The sequence below is a fragment of the Rissa tridactyla genome, chromosome 5 (assembly GCF_028500815.1).
Source record: "Rissa tridactyla isolate bRisTri1 chromosome 5, bRisTri1.patW.cur.20221130, whole genome shotgun sequence".
NCBI classification, from domain to species: Eukaryota; Metazoa; Chordata; class Aves; order Charadriiformes; family Laridae; genus Rissa; species Rissa tridactyla.
Genome location: NC_071470.1, coordinates 56,384,882 through 56,408,031, shown reverse-complemented (window position 1 = coordinate 56,408,031; position 23,150 = coordinate 56,384,882). Strand labels below are relative to the sequence as shown.

The following is a 23,150-nucleotide window of genomic DNA, read 5'->3' as shown; positions in this document are numbered from 1 at the left end:
TAAAATATTTCAGGATCCTTTTTTTTTTTCTTCGAGTATCTGTTGTTTGTAATTCTGTTTGCCATGTGCACTGAAGGTATGTTCACACTGACCAAACTTCAGATATACTTAAATTAATCCATGGCAGAATTCATAAACATATCAAACCCATAAAGATGAAAAGAAAAATCTCATTAGAAGCTATCTTCCATTGTGGTAGTGTCAACAAATGACTTTAAATTAGGGTAGAAAACTGCCTACTAATCAGAGCACAGAAGAGCATTTATTTTCATTTTACAGTAACATGTCTGTGGTTGATCTTTCAAATGGCACAACTGCAACTTTGTTCAAGTTTTAAACAACATAAAATCAATGAAGATGATGAATATAGAGACGTGAGCTGTCCTTAAAAATATCTTCTGACAGCAAGTTTCTTAAGAATGGGAAGCAATACACTTCAATTAGCAGAGGAGGCAGTGAGGTATCAATTCACTAAAATCATCACTAGCTCCTGTTATCTGGGCAATGGATAAATAGGGGTTTGCTTTCTTTAAACAGAATTATGGTTACAGAATTCTTGTGTAATGCTTAGAGATAATTTTTAAGTCTTTTTAAAAAGATTGATAAGTTAGAATACATTTTTCTATATGCAGAATGATGCCCAAAGTCTTCTGATGAACATTTATTAAAAATAGTCTTCCTACAGTAGAATGGAATTCTTTAGCCAAGTCAAGCCACCACCTGTTGCACAGCCTTCTTCACTAACCAAAAGTTTGATCTTTTCTAGTCCTCTAGTGATCTGCATTTTTGGCTGATAACTGCTCTGTTTACAAGCACAAATGCAGTTTTGAACGTCAATGCAATTTTGAAGCAGCCAAGGTAGCTTTACTAAAAAGGAAATCACCTTCCTTTCAACGAGACCAAGTTTTTCTAAACCTTTGCAGATGGATATAATTCCATGCACAGTCATTAGATCCAGAAACTTCTCAGTAAGAGAACCAAAAGTTGCTTAATGACAAGTACGATTTGTGATGCTCTGCACGCAGTTCACTTTCTAAGACTTTTTGTGCTGCTTCCTTTACCCAACGGAATGGGTTCAAGATGCACGATGTCTGGTTCCCAGCTATGGCTGTATCTGCTGGATGTCATTATCCACTGAAGATTTATGTTCAACTTCAAATCAAATGCAAGTTTCACACTCTAAGTAGGGATGCCCACAAACATATTGTTCTTTGGAGAACAACTCTCTGGCTCCATAGATGTAACTTGGACAGAGTAGTTATGTTCTTCTGCAGCCCATGCCCGATCCAGATCCACAAGCCCCATACACTGCTTTCCTAAAATGAGAGCAAAGGAGAGCACGGAAACTCTAAAAATGTAGAAACATCAGAAACGTGCACTTCAATGTACAATGTTAGGAAAACACATCAGTAAGTCATCTAAAAAATAAGTTCCAAATCTACTTAAAAAACTATCTTAATCTGTTTTACTTCAAGTAGACAGTCATTAATAGTTCAAAATCACATCTGTGACTTGTAACCCTCATTTAGCAAAGAGCTTGAGAAAGATTATTAACTCTTTACATACGGAGAAACATAATAGGCACAACCATTTTTAAATATTCTCAAAACTCACAGAAAAATCCATGTATTAATGTAAAAGCCACAGGAAGAAAAAAAAATGCCTGGTTTACCACTTAGCTCTCTGAATTTATATACATCACCATATATAACCAGTTATAACCATAACTGTTTTTCTCCTGTACTTTCACCTAAAATCTGAAAATCTCTGGTTATTGAATAACAAGAACCAAACAGTGATCCTCTGTAATTGATTTGAGACATATGGATGTAACTGCTTATAAACAAAGATACTAAATTACTAATGAAAACTAATCTTATCTCAGGTTTACCTGCAGAAAAAATGGGAGGGATAAATTCAAGGGATTTTTCTGCTTTGAAGTTTGTATTATGATACAGCCATGCCAAGACAACAGGGCCATTTCTCATTACATATTTACTCATTATAATTGATTATTATGTTCTGAAATACAGAATTTGATTGTATATTCAGCAGTTTGAAACTCTCTTGCAAGAAAGATTTAGCACGTCCATGAAATGTTTTATCACTAATAGTCATACAGACTCAAGTCACGAACAAGGCACAATCCTGCTTCAGTCTCAAAGGCAATGATCCTACATCTTTTCTTGTTCCTGACAGAATTGTATAGTTAAACATATTTGGGGTCTGAGAGGACACCAAGTTGGGCGGAAGTGTTGATCTGCTTGACGGTAGGAAGGCTCTACAGAGGGATGGGGACAGGCTGAGGCCAACTATATGAGGTTCAAGAAGGCCATCTGCCGGGTCCTGCACTTGGGTCACAACAACCCCATGCAACCCTAAAGGCTTGGTGAAGAGTGGCTGGAGAGCTGCCTGGCAGAAAAGGCCCTGAAGGTGTTGATTGCCAAGAAGGCAAATAGCATCCTGGCTTGTATTAGAAAAGGGTTGTCAAGCATTGGAACAAGCTGCCCAGGGAAGTGGTTGAGCCACCATCCCTGGAGGTGTTTAAAACTTGTGTAGATGTGGTGCTTAGGGACATGGTTTCGTGGTGGACTTGGCAGCGCTAGGTTAACAGTTGGACTCTATGATCTTAAAGGCCTTTTCCAACTTAAATGATTCTATGATTCGATGAAGGAAAGAAACAGGAGCACTCAGGATACAAGGCTGGCATTCCAAACTACCCTCTGGAATTGCCAGCCTCTCTCCCCTGAACACATATAGAGCTTGAGTGCCTGTACCATGACAAGCCCTGGCATGCATCTATCAGGTGCCTGTAGAAGTTTCAGGTAGGTGGCACTAACATGCTTCCCAGTATCCTTCTGTTACAGAACAGCTGGTGCACATCACACTCTAATACAGTACTCAATCCAATCTATTCTGTCTTTCCAGTGAGCCGTTGACCAGAAGTATTTTCCCTTTCTCAGCTGGATTCTCTATTTATGAAAAAAATTCACTACTTTGACGTCACCAACTTTGTGACGTTTGGAATCCATTCTGCTAGTGGCTTGGAATTTGAGAAGGGTAGTAATTGGGCAGGAGACAATTTAGAGATACGATAATAAGGTTAGGCCTGAAAAAGAACTTTCCAGCTCAGTCCTGTATGGAATTGTACATTGCAGGGAGAAATTACTGGTTTATATAACCAACCAGGATAGATCTCTGTAAATTACTTCTTGTGGCACTATTCTCCTACAGTTGTAGTTTCATAGAAAATCACCTTCTGCAGTTCATTGAATAAAACGGCATGTACACACTCCTGCCACTGACGGCAATATCATTATTATTTGAAGTGTACACACTAAGGGGGAGTTGGGATTGTCACAACTGGGGCCTGGTTCCCTGGGTGCTCTCAGTAAGACCGTGTGAAATACATGGAGCAGTTCTGTGATCAGACAGAATAAATCAGGTGTGCTGTAGCAATGTTCACAAAACCATTCAGTATGTTTGCACTCAGGTCCCCCTGCTCCATATAGCGAATAAAATACACATGTTCATTGCAAATGAGAAACAGAACTTTGTTCATTTACGAGGGAATTGCTGTGTGTAGCAGAACTGGGTTCAACTGTGTATTTTTACGTTCACAGATACTACAGAAATTGGTGATAACTCCTTTGACAAATGTGTTGTTTCAGCCATGACAGACATATACAGAATGCTGTACTTTGTGCTTTAGAGGCTTACAGGTAATGAAACAAAATGATTCGTCACTTCACTGAAGCTGCATAAATTTGGTGGTAATTGCTAAAATACAGTTTACAATGCAATCCTTAAATATTGAAAAAGTAGCAGAACGAGTCATTTTGCCGCCATTTACAATAGAAAAGAAAAAGTCTTCACCTGTTCAGGAATATTTTCATTAAATGAAATCTACGGTTTTCTCAATACCTGATCAGGCATTGCACAAAATTAAATAAAAAAAAAATCTTGCCATGGCTTTAACACTGATCTAATTCAACCTTCAATTATTTGCAAGCAAAACTTAAAAGTAGCCCAACAAGATTCCCATAAAACCAATTTCAAAGCTGAAACAGAACACTGAAATGGGAAAGATCTTCACTGAAACAGACTGGTATCACATGGAACTTAAAAGAAAAAATAACATTCTTTAAAATAGAAAAAGCAATGATGTAGTGGAAGGCAGAGGAATAAGATTTATGTTTGGGTTTTTTGTTAGAGCAAGCACACAAAACTTAAATTTGGGGGAAAAAAAGCAGTTTCAGAGACAGAGAACAGATAAAAGTTACAATCTTTCAAAAAAGTTTTTTTGGGTCCTTTTCCAATCTTTGGTCCACCTGGTAAGCAGCAGGACACAATGTGGGGTGCTACACCGCTAATTGAACACTGCCCTTTTGTTTTTTGGTTTTTTTTCAAATATTGTGATATTAGCAAAAGACCTAACAAATTTATTATAAAATAGATACTTTTATCTCAGAATCTGTATTATTTTCTTTTTGTGCAGTGAGTGTAGGAAATACTTTGAGCTCTTCAAATGAAGCTTTCTAAAAACATTATGATTATTTGCTTCTACCACTTTAATATACTTTCAAAGTGTTTCTTGCAAGCCAAAATGCACAGTTATATCCGGAGAGTTCCCAGCCCCTTATGTCTTTTCTGACCTGGAAGATACTTTATAGGTTCCGTTAGAACATTAATACCAGTCGGGACCACATTCTACCCTTTTATAAGTCCAAGAACACTAGAATATTGCATATACTGAAGAAATGGTTTTGCTTATTCCAAATATTTGAAGTGTTATGTATTTTGCTGTCCTTCTGAGTAATGAAATTTCTACTATCTTATTGATAGTTTCTTGCATTTCTTTTCCTGAGAATCGTTGACACCTGACCAAGAAACAAAAATCTTAGGGATCAACTTACTTTGTCCATTAATTGCATGGAAATGTCCCAAAAGAAGGCAGCTGTTCTTCCTCAGAAAGGCAATAAAGTACAAACTTGAAACAAAACTGACTACTGAAAGGTAAAAATTGAGTCATGCACTGCTGTAGCTGTAACATAAGTTTCCCCACAATGGGAGGTCTGGTAAAGGGGTAAGCCAAACTCTGTTTTTGGCAAAGTCTTCAAATTATAAATATTATTAACTATTCAAAAAAAAAAATCACAGAAAACTTTCTGGTTTTTTTTTTTTTTTTCTAAAATTAGTATGATGATCCTAATAATGAGGTGGACAAATAGGTTTGTATGTTCTTAAGCCTGCCTGTACCAAAGCTAGCCCAACCTCTGTAATTTAGCCTTATTATTTCCAGCTGTCATTAGATGTTTGCCCTTCTGAGAGAGTTATCACCAGAGATTACAAGCAGAACAAGGGGCGCACACTGAAAATCACTACTACCAATAGCCTGTGCTTTTAATGTAAGATAAACTGGCAATAACAGGACTTTAGTGAACTTTACAAAAATCTCATTCTTTTCAGAGAATGGTGAGAGGAAAAAAAAAAGTGAAGCAACAAAAATCAGTAAACTACAAACCCTCTCTCTCATATTGATAATTCTGAAAGAAGAAAAGAGTTTCTGTACCATAGTTCAGAACAGCAAGAGGAAAAATGTGAAGAAACTAAAATTTTTCAAGTATTACATGAAGACAGTAACTTAATGCCCTCTTCAAAAATGTACTACCTCTTCCTTTATATAGCAAGGTAAATACATTACTAAGATAGTTTACACAACAGCTGCAGAAATTCCTACCTATTAGCCTGCGTTCAGGTGGAAGCTGAACAGCTGTCTGATCTGCAAATCTGCAAAGGATCATGTGCTCCTAGAAAAAAAAAAGGAAAGAAATTTTGTCCAGTAGCATTTCCCTCTTCCAAATAAAATAAGAAAAATCTAATTAAATATTTAAAACTATTGAAACCATTATCATATTGAAGACTATGTTTTTAGAAAAGTTATCTGTCTGCAAATACTAATTTTGATACTGCTTTGACTTGTAAATATGTATGTAAATCTAGTGTTAGTAACCACGACCACATTTCTGCTCATGAGTATTTGTTTCTTGCTAAAATTTCTCTAATTCTCTGCAGGAGTTTAATTGGATGCAATGTATTCAAGATAGTATTCTTCAAAGACATGCTGCACATTAGTTTTGCCTTCAACACTGATGAGCAACACAGCCTTCTTTTAGCACAGTCATCATGGGGCCACAGCTCTGCATCCAGACAAAGAAAATATTCTTAAATAGGTAATTTGAACTACTGCACATTTCTCCCAACCAGTGATTTTTGAATCCCAGAAGAATTGCCTTGTCTATCAAATTTCCTCTGCTCTGACAAATCCATTCAGGATCAACCCAAAAGATCCTGAAGGTAAAATTGATCCCAAAGGCAAAAAATACCTGGCTGTGAATGGGAAAGTTTCCTACCTCAAAATGAGCACAATTCACTTTCAAACTATCCCTTTTCCACTCAAAGTTTCTGCAGAGGCTTCTACAACAGCTGCTGTTGATTTCTTCCTGCCTTGTCACGCAGGGGTACGGTGCAGTGGAGGGTCAGCCCACCACCTCACTCCCTGCTTAGATCACTACACAAGCAGGCAGAACCCCATCCCCATTTGCCTTCAAAAAACACCGCCTATGCTAGCATGACCAGCCAAGCCAAGGAGACAAGTTATCCAGATGGCGAGAACAAAAAGCTCTGAAGGTGTAGCAATGAAATTAATATTCTGATGACAGCTGTGCTCTTTGGGACAGTTGCAAGATTAAGTACAGGACAGAATAAATCCGAACCATTTTAGAATTGTACAACATTCCCAACTGTCCTATAAGGTCATGGGGAGAAAACAGAAACAACAATAAGAAACAACAAGCGCTCTGCTAAGCAAAGCTTCCAGAGCTACAGTTTTGGAAAAAAAAAAAAAAGACACGTGTCTTGTATCAAAAAGAATTTTTTTTTTTTTTTTTTTTTTTAATTCTTGCCTGATATAAAATGACGATTTTAAAGATGGAGAGAGCAACCTCACCTGAGGATACTTCAACTTCCTTCAATATCCTGAAGTAAGGATACTTACTCCAGCTTTATTTTTTTACTCCAGACATAAACATCCATAAGTCTTCATTTCACAAAAAACCCAAATGAAATCCCATCTTCATAACTAAATCAAGATGGTAACTTTCTCCACAGTATGCTCCACCAATTCATAAATTTAATAGACACTTGACCACAAATAAGTTTGCCTAGATATTATAAAATAAAATATTACCACTACTTGATACTCAAATGTTACTTATTTAAATAAATTTACAGTATCTTGAGGCAGGGATATTTGTTCCCTAGTACAGCTCATTCACATGAAGGTTTTCAGCTCACAGCTCCGTAAGAAATATGTAAGCAAAATGAGAACACATTATAACACGTTTAGGACTTAAACATGTTATGCCCAGTAAGTTCAGTTCAAATATTTTTGTAGTACTAAAGAGCTGAAAACGTTAAACCCAGATGTGACTACTGAAAAATGGAGGAGGAGAAGAGGAGCCACAGGCAATGTGGCTGTTGTTAGGAGAGATGCAGCAGTTATCTCTGGGGAGCCTGGGGAGAGAGAGAGTGATACAGAGCAGCAGGAGAAGATCCACGTTAGGACAGAACCCCTCACCAGCCTTCAGGCACCCAACACAACCCATCTCTGCAACATCAGGTTCTCAGCTCATCCGACTAGACCAGAGCCAAGGCAAGCCTTGCCAACCTGAAAATGTAGACTGACTCTTACGCTTTGGCTTCCTACAGAGATGATCCAAAAAGTTAAACTAGACCCCAAGTTATGACTACATCGTTTCCCCCTGACACAATCATTAAATTTTTACATTCCTTGTTGGCAGAAATAAGAAGAAAAGCATTTCTAAAATAATGAAGATAATAATTACAAACTTCCCAAACCTTGTGTGTGCATAAACAGTTAAATTGCTTACTAGAACACCCATACCTTCAATTCTTATTAAGTTTTCAGAGCTGTATGTGCAAAGTTATTCAGTTTTACTTTCCAGTTCTCCTATAGGGAGAGCGTCTGGACAAATAGTCTCAAAATGTATCGTGGTAGAAATCTACAGCTATCATAACCTTATTCTTTGCAGCTATAAACTAATGAATTACAGCATAATGTTCTCATCAAAAAGGTTTTGGAATTGCCAGACTTCTGGATGTCTTTTTAGATCTCACTAAAATGAAAGATAAGAGAAATTAATTTAAAATGGGAACTGGAGGGGGGTGACACAGATGTCTGGCTAACACATGGCAACTTTGACTACTAGCCAATAACCTGTAACAATTTATTAATATGAAATATAAAAACACATATAGCTAGCTGTATAACAGAAGTTATTTATAACTAGGATTATTTGAGGCACCAACCAGCCTAGACCATTTGTATAGACTCTTACGTTATTAAGAGCAGGAATATTTTTTAGTCCTTGACCCCTGTGCCCTCTGCAACACAAATAATAAAATGCTAGAACTTCTACAGCGTTGACAAACCCTGCGATTTAAATTTCCATGGATTAACAGATTAAGAAAAAAATTCACTGACTTTTAATGAGATTATACACACTATCCTAATCTAGGCATCCTTGATTTTATAATTGTCACCATCTCCCTCTGTACTGTCAACAGGTCTACTTTTAATATGATGTTAGTAAATAAACTTTTTCTGAACTGAAACATGAGTTCTTTGTGATTATGTGTTAGAAACACATAAAAGTGTTGAAAAGAATGTTCATCAAGGGAAAAAATAATGGCAGGTCCAAATCCACCATGCTGCTTTTGTCATCTCAATCTATGGACATTTATTTCCACACGAATTAGCAAAGGGTACATAAAACAGACTGTCATGAAGATAAGATTAGTGTGTTACCAGATAACTGAACTTCCCTATATAAGATGGCTGGAAATTTTCTGAATTTTTTAAATGCCCTCTTAGTTGAGGATTAAAAAGGATAATCTTTCCATTTTTCTGGTACATATCTGATGTTTATCAGAAAATAATATCTATAAAAGCAATATTTTTACCTAAAAAATGATCAGACATTTCCACAGTATAAACAGTTGTATTTAAGATCTAAATAAATTGCTATCCTGTAATTGTTAACTGATACATGTCGAAGTATCTTACATAGGAATGGCTCACTTATACATTATGATAAAAAACAGTATTTTGTGGAAAAACTATTTAATTTTATTAAAGAAAAAAGCCTTCAAAAATGGATGGTGGAGAGAAAGCAACACAATGACATCTGCACTACTGATGAACATTTCACGTAACACATGCTGCTCCTCGCAATTAAAAGATAACCACTTATATTTAATTTGATAAGAAGACACAGTGAAACCCAAGAACCTGCACATAACCCTCTCTCCCCTCAACCCTTTTACATACCTTGTAAGACAAAATTTCTTTGAACTGATGACTGAAAAAAAAAAAATAAACCACATCAATTAACATCTAAAAAAGCAGAGGTGGAAAACAGAAGCAATCATTACATACTTGAACGCATTTTAAACAAAACAGCAGTATCTGTATCCTACAGAAAGGCATTCAAAAAACCCAGAAACCATTACAGTTCCAGTTAACTAGGAAAGGAAAAGCATATTTGCTGTTGTCTTTTCTTTTTCCCCCAATTGTATTATTCACAAAAATTCTGTCTTTAGATCATAATAAATGCTAACACAGACTTACTGGCATTTCCACGTTGTCACATAAATACTTGATATTACATGTACACAACCTCTAAACATGCATATATTTTTTGTTTCACAAAATGGTGTCTCTACAATGGAATTGAGTATAGAACACAGACAATATGGGGATATGGGCAGGCTATCATGTTTTATGATCATATCAAATAAAGAATGAAGAAAAAGCAAACCCTGAAATGTAGCTCGAGCTAGGGTTGATAATTTTCTATACAGGCTTGCAATGTTAGAATCATAATTTTAGCAAACACAAGACCATAATTTACATTCTTGCAGCATCTACTGCAACAAAAAGTTTTCTAACATAGTGAGCATTTCCAGTCTTCATGACCTAAAAACTAACTGGTCAAAAGTTAAACAGTATGCAGTCAATTTTAAAACAAGTCAACAGAGGAAAGCTACATGCCTGCTAACTTTTGAAGACAGAATTTTATTGCCTCTTCCTTAAGAATACTTGTTGTACTGTGTTACAAGAGAAAACAAAAAGGGACACACATAAAGAGATGGAAGAATCAAATTGACTATGAATACACTGTTAAATGCAAAGTTTATCAAATTGACAAATTCTAAATATTTATTCTCCACACACTTCTGTGACAGCACACTTCAATACTATAGAAAAATATGAAAAAATATTTAACATGGATGCATAAGATGTTTTTACACTCGTTTATTCCTTTTAAGACAACATGTTTCAGTTTCTTATTTTAGCAAGTGTTGTACTTTGTAGTAGAGTTAAATGTTGTAATTGCTAATAGAATTAAATCTGATTCATCTTCGACATCCAAAATGCAAAGCTCAACTTTGTAAAAAAAAAAAAAAAAAAAAAAAAAAAAGAAAAAAAAAGGCCTCTTCCCCATCTAGTTCTGCCTCAGAAAGCTGTTAGCCTCTTATCTTCTGCCACTTTATTTATATATCAAAGGCATTACAATTCTTAACCCTAAAATATTTATATATCTCCAACATGGCAGATTTGAAGACAACAAAGTATCTACACAGGCCATTGAAAAAGTATTAAAAATATGACCTGAAATACAGGAGAGCTTGTCTGCTTGAGAATAAATCAGAAGAGTTTCACAAGCAGTAAACTATGGTATAAAGCAGACCCTTTTCTTTAAGCTGACTGCTTACATCTTTCTCCAACATTAAAATGTCAATTCCCCTTCTTACAGTAATTTTCATGAGTTTTCTATTAACTTTGTGATTTCAAGGTAAAAGGTCTGCATATTACATAGATTCCCACATACTGTATCTACTATGTTGATGGTATAAAGTCTTCTGAACTATGAATAGATAAATGCAGACAAAAAATAACCCAGGAATTACCAATCTGTCTCCCTTTCAGGATGGGTTTGCAAAGAGAAACAGGAGGAAACAGCTGCATTATAACTGTGAACCAATTTAGCCTAAATCCTTGCAATGATCTTCAATTGATTAGTTCTATACTCTTTTAGTATTTTCTTCCTTTTTTTAAGTTGCTATTTTAAAGCTTATCTTGTTAGCTTTAGTTTACCTTCGTGGATATTTAAACTTCACTGTGTTCTGAATGAAGCCATAACAACAAGGGGAGATGACAAAGGCTGCCCGTGCCTTGATGCAGTGTTCGATCACCATGTCTGTTGCCACGCCACATGCATGCAGAGCCACCTAGGGTGTTAAAAATACAAAAAACAAAGAAACAAGCAAATTCTTTATAGCAATATTTTAAATGCAGTGCTGCTGCAGTATTTTTTTGGTTGACTGAGTTACTTAAATATATGAGGAAGTTTTTGCCATGAAAGTTGTTATGCCAAAGGTCTGGTCCTTAATTCCTCAGTTTCTCCTTCCTCTCCTTCCTATCTACGCTGAGGGAAATGTATGGCCCATTCCATTAAAAAGGGAACCATCAACACTGAACAAGGGTCACTCACCAAAAGCACTCAAAGGGTAGGTGTGCTGCATTGTGATACCAAATAAATTAAAAACAAAACTCCATAAAAATATTAAAAGGAAAATTATTGTGGTCATTAGTTAAAAGTTTTCGTCAAGCGAAAAGGACTTTGAAATACAAAGAAATATTTCAAAACTGGATTTCAACTTAGCAGTAACAGAAGTAACAGATATACATGAAGGTGACATTTAAAGGACAACATTTACGTGTAAATTTTGAGCATTTGATTGTAAAGTATTGAGTAAAAATTTTAGAAAATAAACAATGCAGGGGGGTTGGGGGGTGGAATCAAATATGACCTGCCCTCCTTTTCCTTTTTTCTCCTTATTCTTTTTTTTCTTTTTCTTAGTGATGGGCTCTTAAGCTAAAACTAGAATGTCATTCAATCACAACAGCTACCTGCCAGCATTGATGTGTGTTTGGGCAATGCACAAGGTTGCACCCAATTCTTCACAGTCTCCTACAAAAAGGCAAGTTACCACTGCACTCATTATATTGCAAGGAAAGGTAAGCAGCCCTCTCCTCTCAATACCTATGACACCAAATGGGCTAAGGGAAATGAAAGCATTACTTTCTCTGCCTTCTTCCATGTACTCAGTTGCTCTAAGGCTAGGTCTGGTGCATAAACATTGCTCTGTTTTCATTCAATTAAGGACCTTTTTGAGGCACGTTTTTGATTTTTTGCAGCAGTGCAGTTTTGTAAAACTTTATTGTATTTTTTCTTTTCCCTCACTGTAAATTTAGGAAAAAAGTTTAAAAATGCAAAGCTCAGATTTCAGGGTTCAAAGCTGTTTTTCAAGGTATAGCAGTTGGAAGATAAAAACTTTGCTCTCCGATATAGGTTAAAACAAAGACTTTTTTGTTTGCAGACTGCTTGATGTAAGCTCAGCTGAACATACCATTAATCATCAACTGAACTATAACTGCATACAGATGCTAACAAATATTCTTGTCTCAAGCAGAACATTAAAAATTATTAAGAACATAATTACACAATTAAAGTTTTCTGCTCGTCTGAATTTAACAACAAAAATAAAACTCCTTTAAACATCAGAAATAGATTCTTAGTATCAGAGCGATTAGATTATCATGGAATATAATTATAGTTACTTCCTCATCTACCCAAGCAGAAAACAGAGACCTCTGCTTTGCTTGCATGTTTGTAAAAGAGACCTTAAGACAGCAGTGGGTAAAGCCAGTAGCTTTGCTGAACCTATATGAACTTTTACACCAACTGATTTCTTCTTTGGGTTTCTCAGAATCAATTTAGTTAAGTCAAAAATCACTTAACTAAATAAAACTCAAGACAAAGCTTTCTCAGGATGTCCTATATATTAAAATCACTATCTGAAACAAATTAAAAAGTGAGGACTAATGCAGATAATGCATTCGGTTCACAAATCCATATGTCTGTAGACACAGGAACACAAAGTGGTCCCTGCAGAGAGCAACAGAGCTAAAGCAGGGTGAGACCACTGCCCTGTATCACTCCTCCGGCGCTACAACTCCCCAGAACAGCCTAATGCACACAGGCAAGTGTGCAAGGAAGTGAAGGGAAAAGAATGTTTCATGAAACCTCAGGTTCACCTTAGTGATCTTAAAAAGAAAAGAACACACTCAAAAACATCCTCCTCCCTCAACCAAAACTTAAACTTTTCAACTTGTTCTCACAAATTAGCTGAGATACTATGAGTACTATGTAAGTATTAAAAACAACTAAGATCTTAAAGACTCCTCTGGGTGTTGGCATCTAAATGAACACTAAATGCAAATATCTGGAAGCTTTCACCTGTAGACTGACATCCTTTATTGTGGTTGGACATTGTACTACAACATAAAATATTACAAGGTACCAGTAAGTTTGGCACTCAACACATTGTTTCATACAATGGGTTGGAGGGGACCATAGAGATCATCTAGTTCCAAGCCCCCTGCCATGGAGGAACTTCTTTACCCCGAGGGTGGCAGAGCACTGGAACAGGCTGCCCAGAGAGGTGGTGAAGTCTCCTTCTCCGGAGACGTTCAAAGCCTGCCTGGACACGTTCCTGTGCAACCTGCTCTAAGATGACCCTGCTCTGGCAGGGGGGTTGGACTAGATGATCTCCAGAGGTCCCTTCCAACCCTATGATTCTATGGGCAGGGACACCTCCCACTAGACCAGGCTGCTCAAAGCCTTGAACACTTCCAGGGATGGGGCATCCACAACTTCTCTGAGCAACCTGTTCTAGTGTCTCACCACCCTCACAGTAACAAATTTCTTCCTAATGTCTAATCTACATCTACCCTCTTTCAGTTTAAAACCATTACCCCTTGTCCTATTGCTACACTCCCTGATAAGGAGTCCCTCCCCATCTTTCCCGCAGGCCCCCTCTTTAACTACTGTAAGACCAATATAAGGTCTCCCCGGAGCCTTCTCTTCTCCAGGCAGAACAACCCCAACCCTCTCACAGCCTGTCTTCATAGAGATGGTGCTCCAGCCCTCAGATCATCCTCATGGCCCTCCTCTGGACCCACTCCAACAAGTCCGTGTCCTTCTTATGTTGGGGGCCCCAGAGCTGGATGCAGTACTCCAGGTGGGGTCTCACCAGAGCAGAGTAGAGGGGCAGAATCACCTCCCTCGACCTGCTGGCCACACTTCTTTTGATGCAGCTGGCTTTCTGGGCTGTGAGCGCACATTGCCGGCTCATCAACCAACACCCCCAAGTCCTTCTCCTCAGGGTTCCTCTCAGTTCAATTCTACACCTGATCTGTATGTGTGCTTGGGATTGCCCCAACAAGGTTTCAGAACCTTGATCTCAATTACCCCAACAATGCATAAGGGCAGAATTTTTTTGCGGAGCAAAAGGGAAGTAGTCACTGGACAAGGTCCAGAGAAGGGACACAAAGACAATCAAAGGACAGGGAAGCCTGCCATATGAGGAAAGGCTGAGATAACTATGTTTTTTCAGCCTTGGGAAAAGAAGGCTTAGAGGAGACCTCATCACCATGTTCCAGTATTTAAAAGCGTGGCTACAAAGAAGGTGGAGACTCCCTTTTTACAGGGAATCACATGGAAAAGAAAGCATAATGGGTACAAGTTACTCCTCGGGAGATTACAATTGGACAGAAGAGGAAAATTTTTCGCAAGGAGAATAATCACCCATTGGAATAATCTCCCCAGGGAAGTGGTGGATTCCCCAATATTGGACACTTTAAAATTCAGCTGGACAGGGTGCTGGGCCATCTTGTCTAGACCGTGCTTTTGCCAGAAAGGTTGGACCAGAAGATCCTTGAGGTCCCTTCCAACTTGGTATTCTATGATTCTATTATACTTTCTTTTTTTTTAACCATCTTTTCAACTCCTGGCAGATAACAGGTAAGAAAATAGCGAAGTAATGTGCAGATTTGATATCAAGGTAACTAAAATGCATTCATGTTTTAAACTAATACCAAAAGGAGAGAAATGAAGACTTCTGTCATGTTCATTTTTCTATACCTCTTAAAATTTCAAGTACTGTAACCAGTGAAATTACTGTCATCATGTCCACTCTCATATTTACACTGTATTGTTTTACTGAAAATGGTGAACTCATACAATGAGTGAATAGCTTTACAAGCCTCAGAAGATGGGTTTAGAAATGATTCATTGCCAAACTTTGTACATACCTATGTATTATGATATTATATTGTCATTTTTGTATCAGACCTTTGTTTATGACATAATGATACAAAGGCAGATAAACTTTACATTATTTACCTTCAAACACACCAAGCGCTTGTGCTACTGGTCAGTAAACCACCCAGCTCCTATCTTAAATGTGGCTGCACAGCAAAGTTAATTCCAAGTTAATGAGCTAATCCTGAAGAGTGAATCACAGTATGATACAAACTAATTATGAAGTTGAGATTGATACAGGTGTCCCAAAAAGGGAAAGCTCCAGGTTTGTCTGTTGAATAGACTACAGAATTGAGTCAAAGAAACTGAAATCACAGGCCTGGAAATGAAGAATTTCCAAGTGAATTTTTCTGACGTATATTTCAATATTTTCCTTGTCACAAAACTTAAAAGAGAGAATGTAACACTTTTTTATTAAATAAAAACTCCATGGAGATATTTAACTTAGTATTAACCTTAAAAATAGACCCCAAAAAATGAAGACAGGAACTCTTATGATCACAAAATTGGAGACTCATTTCACTGGAAAACTATTACACATTTCACACACAGAATTCAGTAAATTATTTATGAGATCCTGATTTTTTGAAATAGATCTTTAGTTCATCCACTGGGATTTGTATGACAATGTAGCACAGAAAATAAAGGTAGAGAATTGGAAATTTACACTTGGAAGGACTGGGCTCAAATAATTTATTCTCTCCTCTTTCTCCTGCACTGTATTTTTTTTCCTTTATTAAATAAACCAAACAAATAGCTAAACACCACTGTTCACGTACCATAAACTTTCAGCATTAAACATCCCAACCTACAGCCAAAACAGGCCCTTGGATGGGTGATTTAAAGAACAGTCAGGCTCACATTGAAAGCTTCGAGTTTGCTGCAAAAGTTCATATTCTATTAGCAGAATATAAAACTGAAAGACAGGAATCTTTACAGAGTTACAAAAGACTATTTATGCCTTACTTTTCACTAGGCTTACACAATTCTGGAGAACACATATCATTTACTTTCTAGTAGACCTTCTAAGGTCTAACACAGATACTTTGAATCGGTATTCAAATCACCTACTTTGCTCCTGCAGAACTCAGATTCCTGCTTGGGTCTGCTCATGTAGAGTTAACTGTCAGAATACCACCTGTTGACTGCAATAGGAGTGCTCAGCATAAGCCCCACAAAATTGAGGTATCATTCTGCCTTTATAAATACAGCTTGAGTGTACTTTACACAATGAATACAACGTGCATATCCTTAGTATAACATTCTCTCTGTCATGATAGTTCCTTCTCAGTTTTGCACTGTGTAGTCTTGAGTTGTTTGCTTTATCTTAAAATGCTTTTACTGTCACCTAACTGTATTTCTGATATCACTGTACTGTACTCAAGTTTAATTTGAGCAACAGTAGTCTTCTCTTCCCATCTTCAAAACCTTCTCCAGAGTACATACAATAATGACTTTAAAATAACATGATTAAACCAAGAATCTACCCTATTTTTTCTTCAACGTGGTCAGGCAGCTCTTGCATTTTTGTGTTTGACTGGAGCAGACACTTCTTTCTTCATTCATGTAATATACAAGCCATGCCAATTTGCAACAAATAATAAATAGAAAACAAACTTAATACAGATTAATATAACAAGGGTGCTTCTCATAGCATCAAAAATACCTGTCTGTAAGGACATACAGAATTTTCTTTTCTCAGATATTTCAGTTGTTTTAAAAATAATTAACCAGGCACTGAAACTCTGAAGTGGAAAAATTATAATCACTTACCCCAATGTTAAATGTGCCATTGAAATAGTCCAAATTTGCTTGAATGAACCAAATGTTGTTTAAACCTAGTTCATCACTTCTGTCTTTAGCACGCATCAGAGACAACTCCTTATTTTCTATGAGGACCACCTAGATTTCATACATAGCAGAAAGTAAGGCAAAATAATATTGAGAAATCAAAGTATAACATTACCAACAAGCACAAAACTTAGTAGTTTAGTTGAGAAAACCTCTAAAATACTTGTGGCAGAGCCTGAGATCTCCAAAAAATAATTAGCAGGAAACCCAACAACAATGGAAGGTATTTAATACTTGCCACTATCAATCAGCTTGCAAATATTTCATATTTTCCTGTAACTTCTATTTACTCAGGCAAGCACTGCACACAGTTGAGATTATGCTAAAAATTTGCACGTTTCAAATCTAAGTCCCCTGCTGAGACAACTGTGTCTTCACATTTATTCTCCCTCCATACACATCTTTTTGAGATGCTTATCACAGACCAAAAGCTCATACTGTCTGGACTTTTTATTTAGAAATTACCTGACATGACGGCATCATGTGAGCAAGAACAATTCCAACATGGCCCTGTGAAAACAAAAACAAACAACAAAATCTGAGTCAGTTTTCAGTGTTCCCTGTTGTTGACCTATTACATGACCCCTACCCAGTGACAGAACCTTTGAAAGCAGATAAAATTTCAGCATTTGTACTTTTGCCTTACTTCGTGGCAGCAACCACCTAGAACTGCAAAGAGGAAAGCGGAAAGAAAATGCATCATGGAAACAAAAATATACATTACCCCTCCACTGCAAAAATCCACAATCACATCTCCAGGCTTAGCAAGCTTTGTCACCGCTGCTACCAAATTATTCAATTGCTGCTGCTTCCTCAGAGCCCGGTCTCTAGACATCTTTCCTGGGGATGACAGAAAAAATGCTTAAGTAGTTATCGGCAGTTCTCAACATTGATGGTAACAGCAAAGCATTGCAAATGAAATTTATGGCTGAGACTAAAAACTGGCTGGAACACTTGGGCATCGAATCCCCTTTGAGCTAAACTCACAAGTATTTGGTAGAGCTTTCCCTAAAACTTTTGCATATTTAAAAATTCACTTTCCACTTGTTGCTGTTAATGTATCCTTCGGAATAGAATCATATAAACTTAATATACGGTAATCAAATCCAGCTTCCTGGATATTACAAAAGCAATTCAATTATCATCATCATCAATTGCATTTATTATACAGTTTATTGTTTAAATCACTATTCTGAAAATGTATTACTTTGTATATATTTTGTTATATTTTACTGTATATAACATTTAACTTTACAAATAATCCATCAAATTCAACAAACTTGTCAGATAAAATTATAACAACATTGCTCTGGGTAGCATGAGAAAAAAAAAATCACTTTTCAAGACATTACATTCTATACTGTCAGGGCAAAGAAAAGAGAAAAACTTTCAGTTTTTTTCACTTTTTTCACTTTTCAGAAGGCAGAGGAAGTAGTGCAGAGTTCATTCTGCACAGTTATTGCACTGACAGTCATTTAAAAAAACAGAGTAATGACGTTTTTAAAAAATATTCCTAGGTGGCTAAACTGCATGGTGACATATTAAAATGTGTACTATTTCTTAATGGAAATTAAGAGACGGAACACAACCTCCTCACTTCTTATCAGCTTTGTAAGTATAAAATAGTACGTTTTATAAAAATAAAACCACTGTTACACATCAAACATTTTTTACACTTTGTGAAAGTTAACACAAAGAAGAGACCCAGAAAATAAAGCTTTCTAATGACAAAAATGTATACAAGGACTGTGGATACGCAACTTTTACCACATCATGTAAAAATACAAATACATTTTAAGAAATCATCCCTCTCATGTGTGTAGAAAAACCTTTTATGAAAAACTATACTTGGAAACCCTAACTCCTTGCATGCCAAATATCTATGTGAACTGCTCCATAGCTCATCTCTAATTTTCATGCTTCCATTTGATAAACTAATGTTCAAATTCTCAACGCCTACAGTTCCACCTGAAGCCAATGGGAGATGCAGGCATTCCCGCATGTGCAAAATCCAGTGCTGTCATGGTGTTTGAGCTAGAAATTCAGCTTGTGAGGTCAAACATATAATTTGTTAGGTAGACAGGTATTGTGATATTACTACCTAGAAAATCCTATATCTAAAAACCACACAAGTACATCCTCTGTGTCTATGTATGTGTATGCACATACATGCACACACAATCACAAAGGATTGTTTGAGTTTTAAAAAGTAGCTGTTGTCCTGCACATAGCTTTAATCTAACGGAGGTTACCTAAGTAACAAATAAAAAGAGTCAAGAAATCTAATTTATATTTGTCTGCTATATCCCACACACCTGAAATACAGCTGTGGCAAGAGGGGCACAATTCACAGGGACTTTTATCTTCATAATACAGGCTACTGCTTGGATTTATTTTCATCAATCAACACATCTTATTGTTTTTGTTTCAATTATTTCAATTCTACCTGATAAAGTACTTAATAAAATAGATGTTGCTCCAAAAAAATGACCAGATTCCTTTCCCTTTTATGGAGGCAGCAAGAAACTGAGTCACGTTTGAATTCTTTCATCTGATAAGCAAATGAGCAGCCAAGCAAGTCCAGGCTTCCCAACACATACAGCTTCCTTAGAAGCCCACTAGAAGCTGTCCACACACAATACCTACATCTGACTATGATTACACAGCCCTAAGAGGTAAAACTGAGCTTGCTTTAAACAACCCAGTTTGGACACGGACAGCTCAGCGTTTAGGGCAAGCTAGCCTTCCAAAAACCTATTCAGCTCCTATCTGACTAAAACCCAAGCTACCAGCTTAAAATTAGCTCGGCTTATCTCTATAAAGTGCAGGCACACTTCTAACTGTGGTATAAGCTGCCTCCTGTGATATTGCAGGTCCAGAACTAGTGGACAGCAGCAGGAGGCACAAATAGCAAGAAGGAAGCAGGGACATAACTCCTGATCAGTACTGGGTAACATTTCAGGTTCAGCTAAAAAACAGAAAAACGGGCTTTGCAAAAGCATGATGAAAGCACAGAGTTTTTTGTTTGACAGGATTCGGTATGGACTCGCCTTTTTAACCTCCTCAAGACAGTCAAAGCACACAAAACCCCTTAGTTAGAAATACACTGTGAGGATAAAAGGTCAGCTCTGTTCTCCAAAATGGGTTTGAACACAACAAAATTTGCCTCCTAAACTTTGCTGGCTTTATTTATACTGTAACTCATTTTTAACAGGGGTTGCTTCTCTGCAAGCTCTCTTGGTGGAAAACCCTAAGAATTCAAGGCTTCCTGAGCTTAAGTAACTGCCACAATTAATTTAATGGGATTTGTTGTAAATGCTTTTTTCCCTGGTAACTATTGTATCACTCTCTTATATCCGCTTTCAACTTCAATCGTCATAATTATGAGAGGGACCAGGCAAACAATTTTGTTTCCAACTCCTGTCTCTCAACAGGCAATAGCACAAATGAACTGAGCCTTTTTCCTGCACAATACTGAAGGAGAGACCACACCTGTCAAGCCACAAACAGCACAAAAATCCATGCATGCAAATGCTCTTACATCCCTTTCCAACTTCTCTGCTCTTATTCCCCAACCCTAAGGTTTTCCCAAGAGGTCTGGGATTTATTATTATCAAGTGCAACTCCTGAACAATGCCATCAAATTTTCATACTGTGCAAAGTCAGCAAATATATCCTAAAGTCATTAAAAATCAAAAAGTAAAATGATAACAGGTTTTGTCAGCAACAAGAGATCCACTACTTAGTACTTGGTTAGTCAACTTCCTGAGTATTAAATTAATAAGAAATACTTTTTAAAAAATACTAGCCTATAGCCTTTAAAAACTCCCTAAAAATTAACTCTTCATGGTTACCAACAAAGTTTCGTCTTCCCTTACTGTACGGACAATAAATAACAAATAATAATAACAATTAATAATAATAATAATAATTTCTTTACAATGAGGGTGGTGAAACACTGGCACAGGTTGCCCAGAGAGGTGGTGGAGGCCCCATCCCTGGAGACATTCAGGGCCAGGCTTGATGAGGCTCTGAGCAACCTGAACTAGTTGACGACGTCCCTGCTTACTGCAGGGGGTTGGACTACATGACCTTTAAAGGTCCCTTCCAACCCAACACATTCTGTGATTCTATACATTCCCTTGAGAGATGGAGAAAACCAAGCTTGAATCAATAGGTCTTTCGTCTGTTCTACTTCCATATTTTGAGCTCAGTAGCTAGAATTACGGAAACACAACGAGCCGTGATGTAGCCCATAGAGAATGTTAGTTAGCACAGCTGGGCACAGTAGTCCTTCATTACAGCAAATAGGCAATAGATTCAACTAAAACCTCTGCATCTAAAACCACTACTGCTCACTTCGCGTTTCTCAAGCCCTGTGATGGTAAACAATGCTAATTGTTGTCTTCAAGAACAATAAGAGAGGAGGTAGCTTCAAATTTAGCCCTACAAGGCAAAACCTTGAAGAATGTAACCTTTTCCTACAATACACTGAAAAGGTCCCCACAAAATGCTTTGCTCCTTTCCTAAGAACCCAACTGACAGATTGCCATACACTCTCAGAAACATTTTCATTTTAATTAATGGTCACAACAAAAATATTTTATTTAGCTTCATGAATCTAACATTACTGTTAATTCAGCCCTTGTCAAGCAGAGCTCTGTGGCACTTAGAGGTCTTTCATTTTGGCACAAAGAAATGTAACTTTTCAGGAGGCAAAAAGCCCTTTATTTCTATATTGCCTTTTGTCAGTGTTCAAGTTCATATAATCCTTCATTCCTCAAATCATACTTCCATATTTCTCAAGTTAAACTTGAAAAGGGATTAAAGTTTCCTTAAATAAGCAAAACCAAAATACCATCTCTAAGACTTTAACCCTATTTAACTTTGAAGTCGTAACAGTCACAACACAGTACAACAGAACACACAACTACTAAAACTTAAATATAACACACGATACCTGCATTGTCCTATTCCAGAAGGAATATTTCTATGGCAGAATTGCATACTTCTATTGTTTTAGCACAAATATTATTAGGTTTTCCATAAGCCTTATCTAAGTAATTCAAATGATAATGTGAGTCTGCTTTTCATGGAAATTTAGGTAGAGAATATTTTTTGCTATATTGATTTAATCTTAGTATAGCAAAAAGACTCAGTGACTATAAAGCAAAAGCCAAAAGAGATAGTTTTATTATTTTATACTAAGCTGAACACATTTTTCTGAAATCAATGTGTTTTTTCCCCCTTGTAGTTCCTTATAATTCAGCATATTCTAATTATTTCTTAATATTCAGCTCATATTTCCTTCTCTTTGATGATGTTAACTCCTGCTACACTATTTTTGATATCTGTTGGGCCATGGGAGGGTTCTTTGTTTCTTTGTTTTGGGGGTGGTTGTTGTGGTTTTGCACTATAGATGTCTTTTTAAATATAGTATGTCAGATTAATATAGCTGTACAGTGGTTCCCATGCAACTGCTAGAAAAAGCATAATTCAAACAGATGAAGGATGCCAGCTCAGCTGACATTTATTTACAAAGAAATGTTCTTACTAATCAGAAATAATAATACTACCTTCTTATAAAGAACTCTGCCAAATCTTGCAGTAAATACCATTAGCAAGGACAGCAACTTTGCTATGGCCCAGTGGTCACCTTGGTTACTTGAACAATATTCTTCTTTGACTTTAGCTGCTTTAATCACTCTGTGTGGGCCCATGCTGAAAGCTGAACATCTGCCTTCCCCTTCTCCAGCCTGGGGCCACCTTCCAGCTGCCCCCTTTCACTGCACTGACCTGTCTCTCTTCCCCTCCTATCCAAGAAGGGAACTGTTAGCTTTCAGCCACTTCTGTTTCCTACTCTTATTCCATGACCAAACCAGAGGAGAGAGAAGTAGCAGGAGATGGGCCAGCCAGTCTCAGTATCATCTACAAGTATGTCATGGTAAAGACCCAGCTGAATCGCAGTCTGAAATACACACTGCA

General features: G+C 37.0%; 1 protein-coding gene across 5 annotated transcripts in view; it reads right to left on the bottom strand.

Annotated features, from left to right (window-relative positions):
• Nucleotides 1–243: 243 nt before the first annotated feature.
• The window catches only part of GSTCD (glutathione S-transferase C-terminal domain containing), a 69,565-nt gene continuing 46,658 nt past the window's right edge, over nucleotides 244–23,150 (bottom strand). For all 5 annotated transcript variants that reach the window (XM_054203033.1, XM_054203030.1, XM_054203029.1 and 2 more), the window contains 7 exons: nucleotides 17,890–18,005; nucleotides 17,631–17,675; nucleotides 17,088–17,216; nucleotides 11,243–11,376; nucleotides 9,413–9,443; nucleotides 5,741–5,810; nucleotides 244–1,316 (listed from right to left, as the gene is read on the bottom strand). In XM_054203033.1, the coding sequence (XP_054059008.1) occupies nucleotides 1,180–1,316; nucleotides 5,741–5,810; nucleotides 9,413–9,443; nucleotides 11,243–11,376; nucleotides 17,088–17,216; nucleotides 17,631–17,675; nucleotides 17,890–18,005 (662 nt within the window). In that variant the 3' untranslated portion in view covers nucleotides 244–1,179. The remainder of the gene's footprint in view (nucleotides 1,317–5,740; nucleotides 5,811–9,412; nucleotides 9,444–11,242; nucleotides 11,377–17,087; nucleotides 17,217–17,630; nucleotides 17,676–17,889; nucleotides 18,006–23,150) is intronic.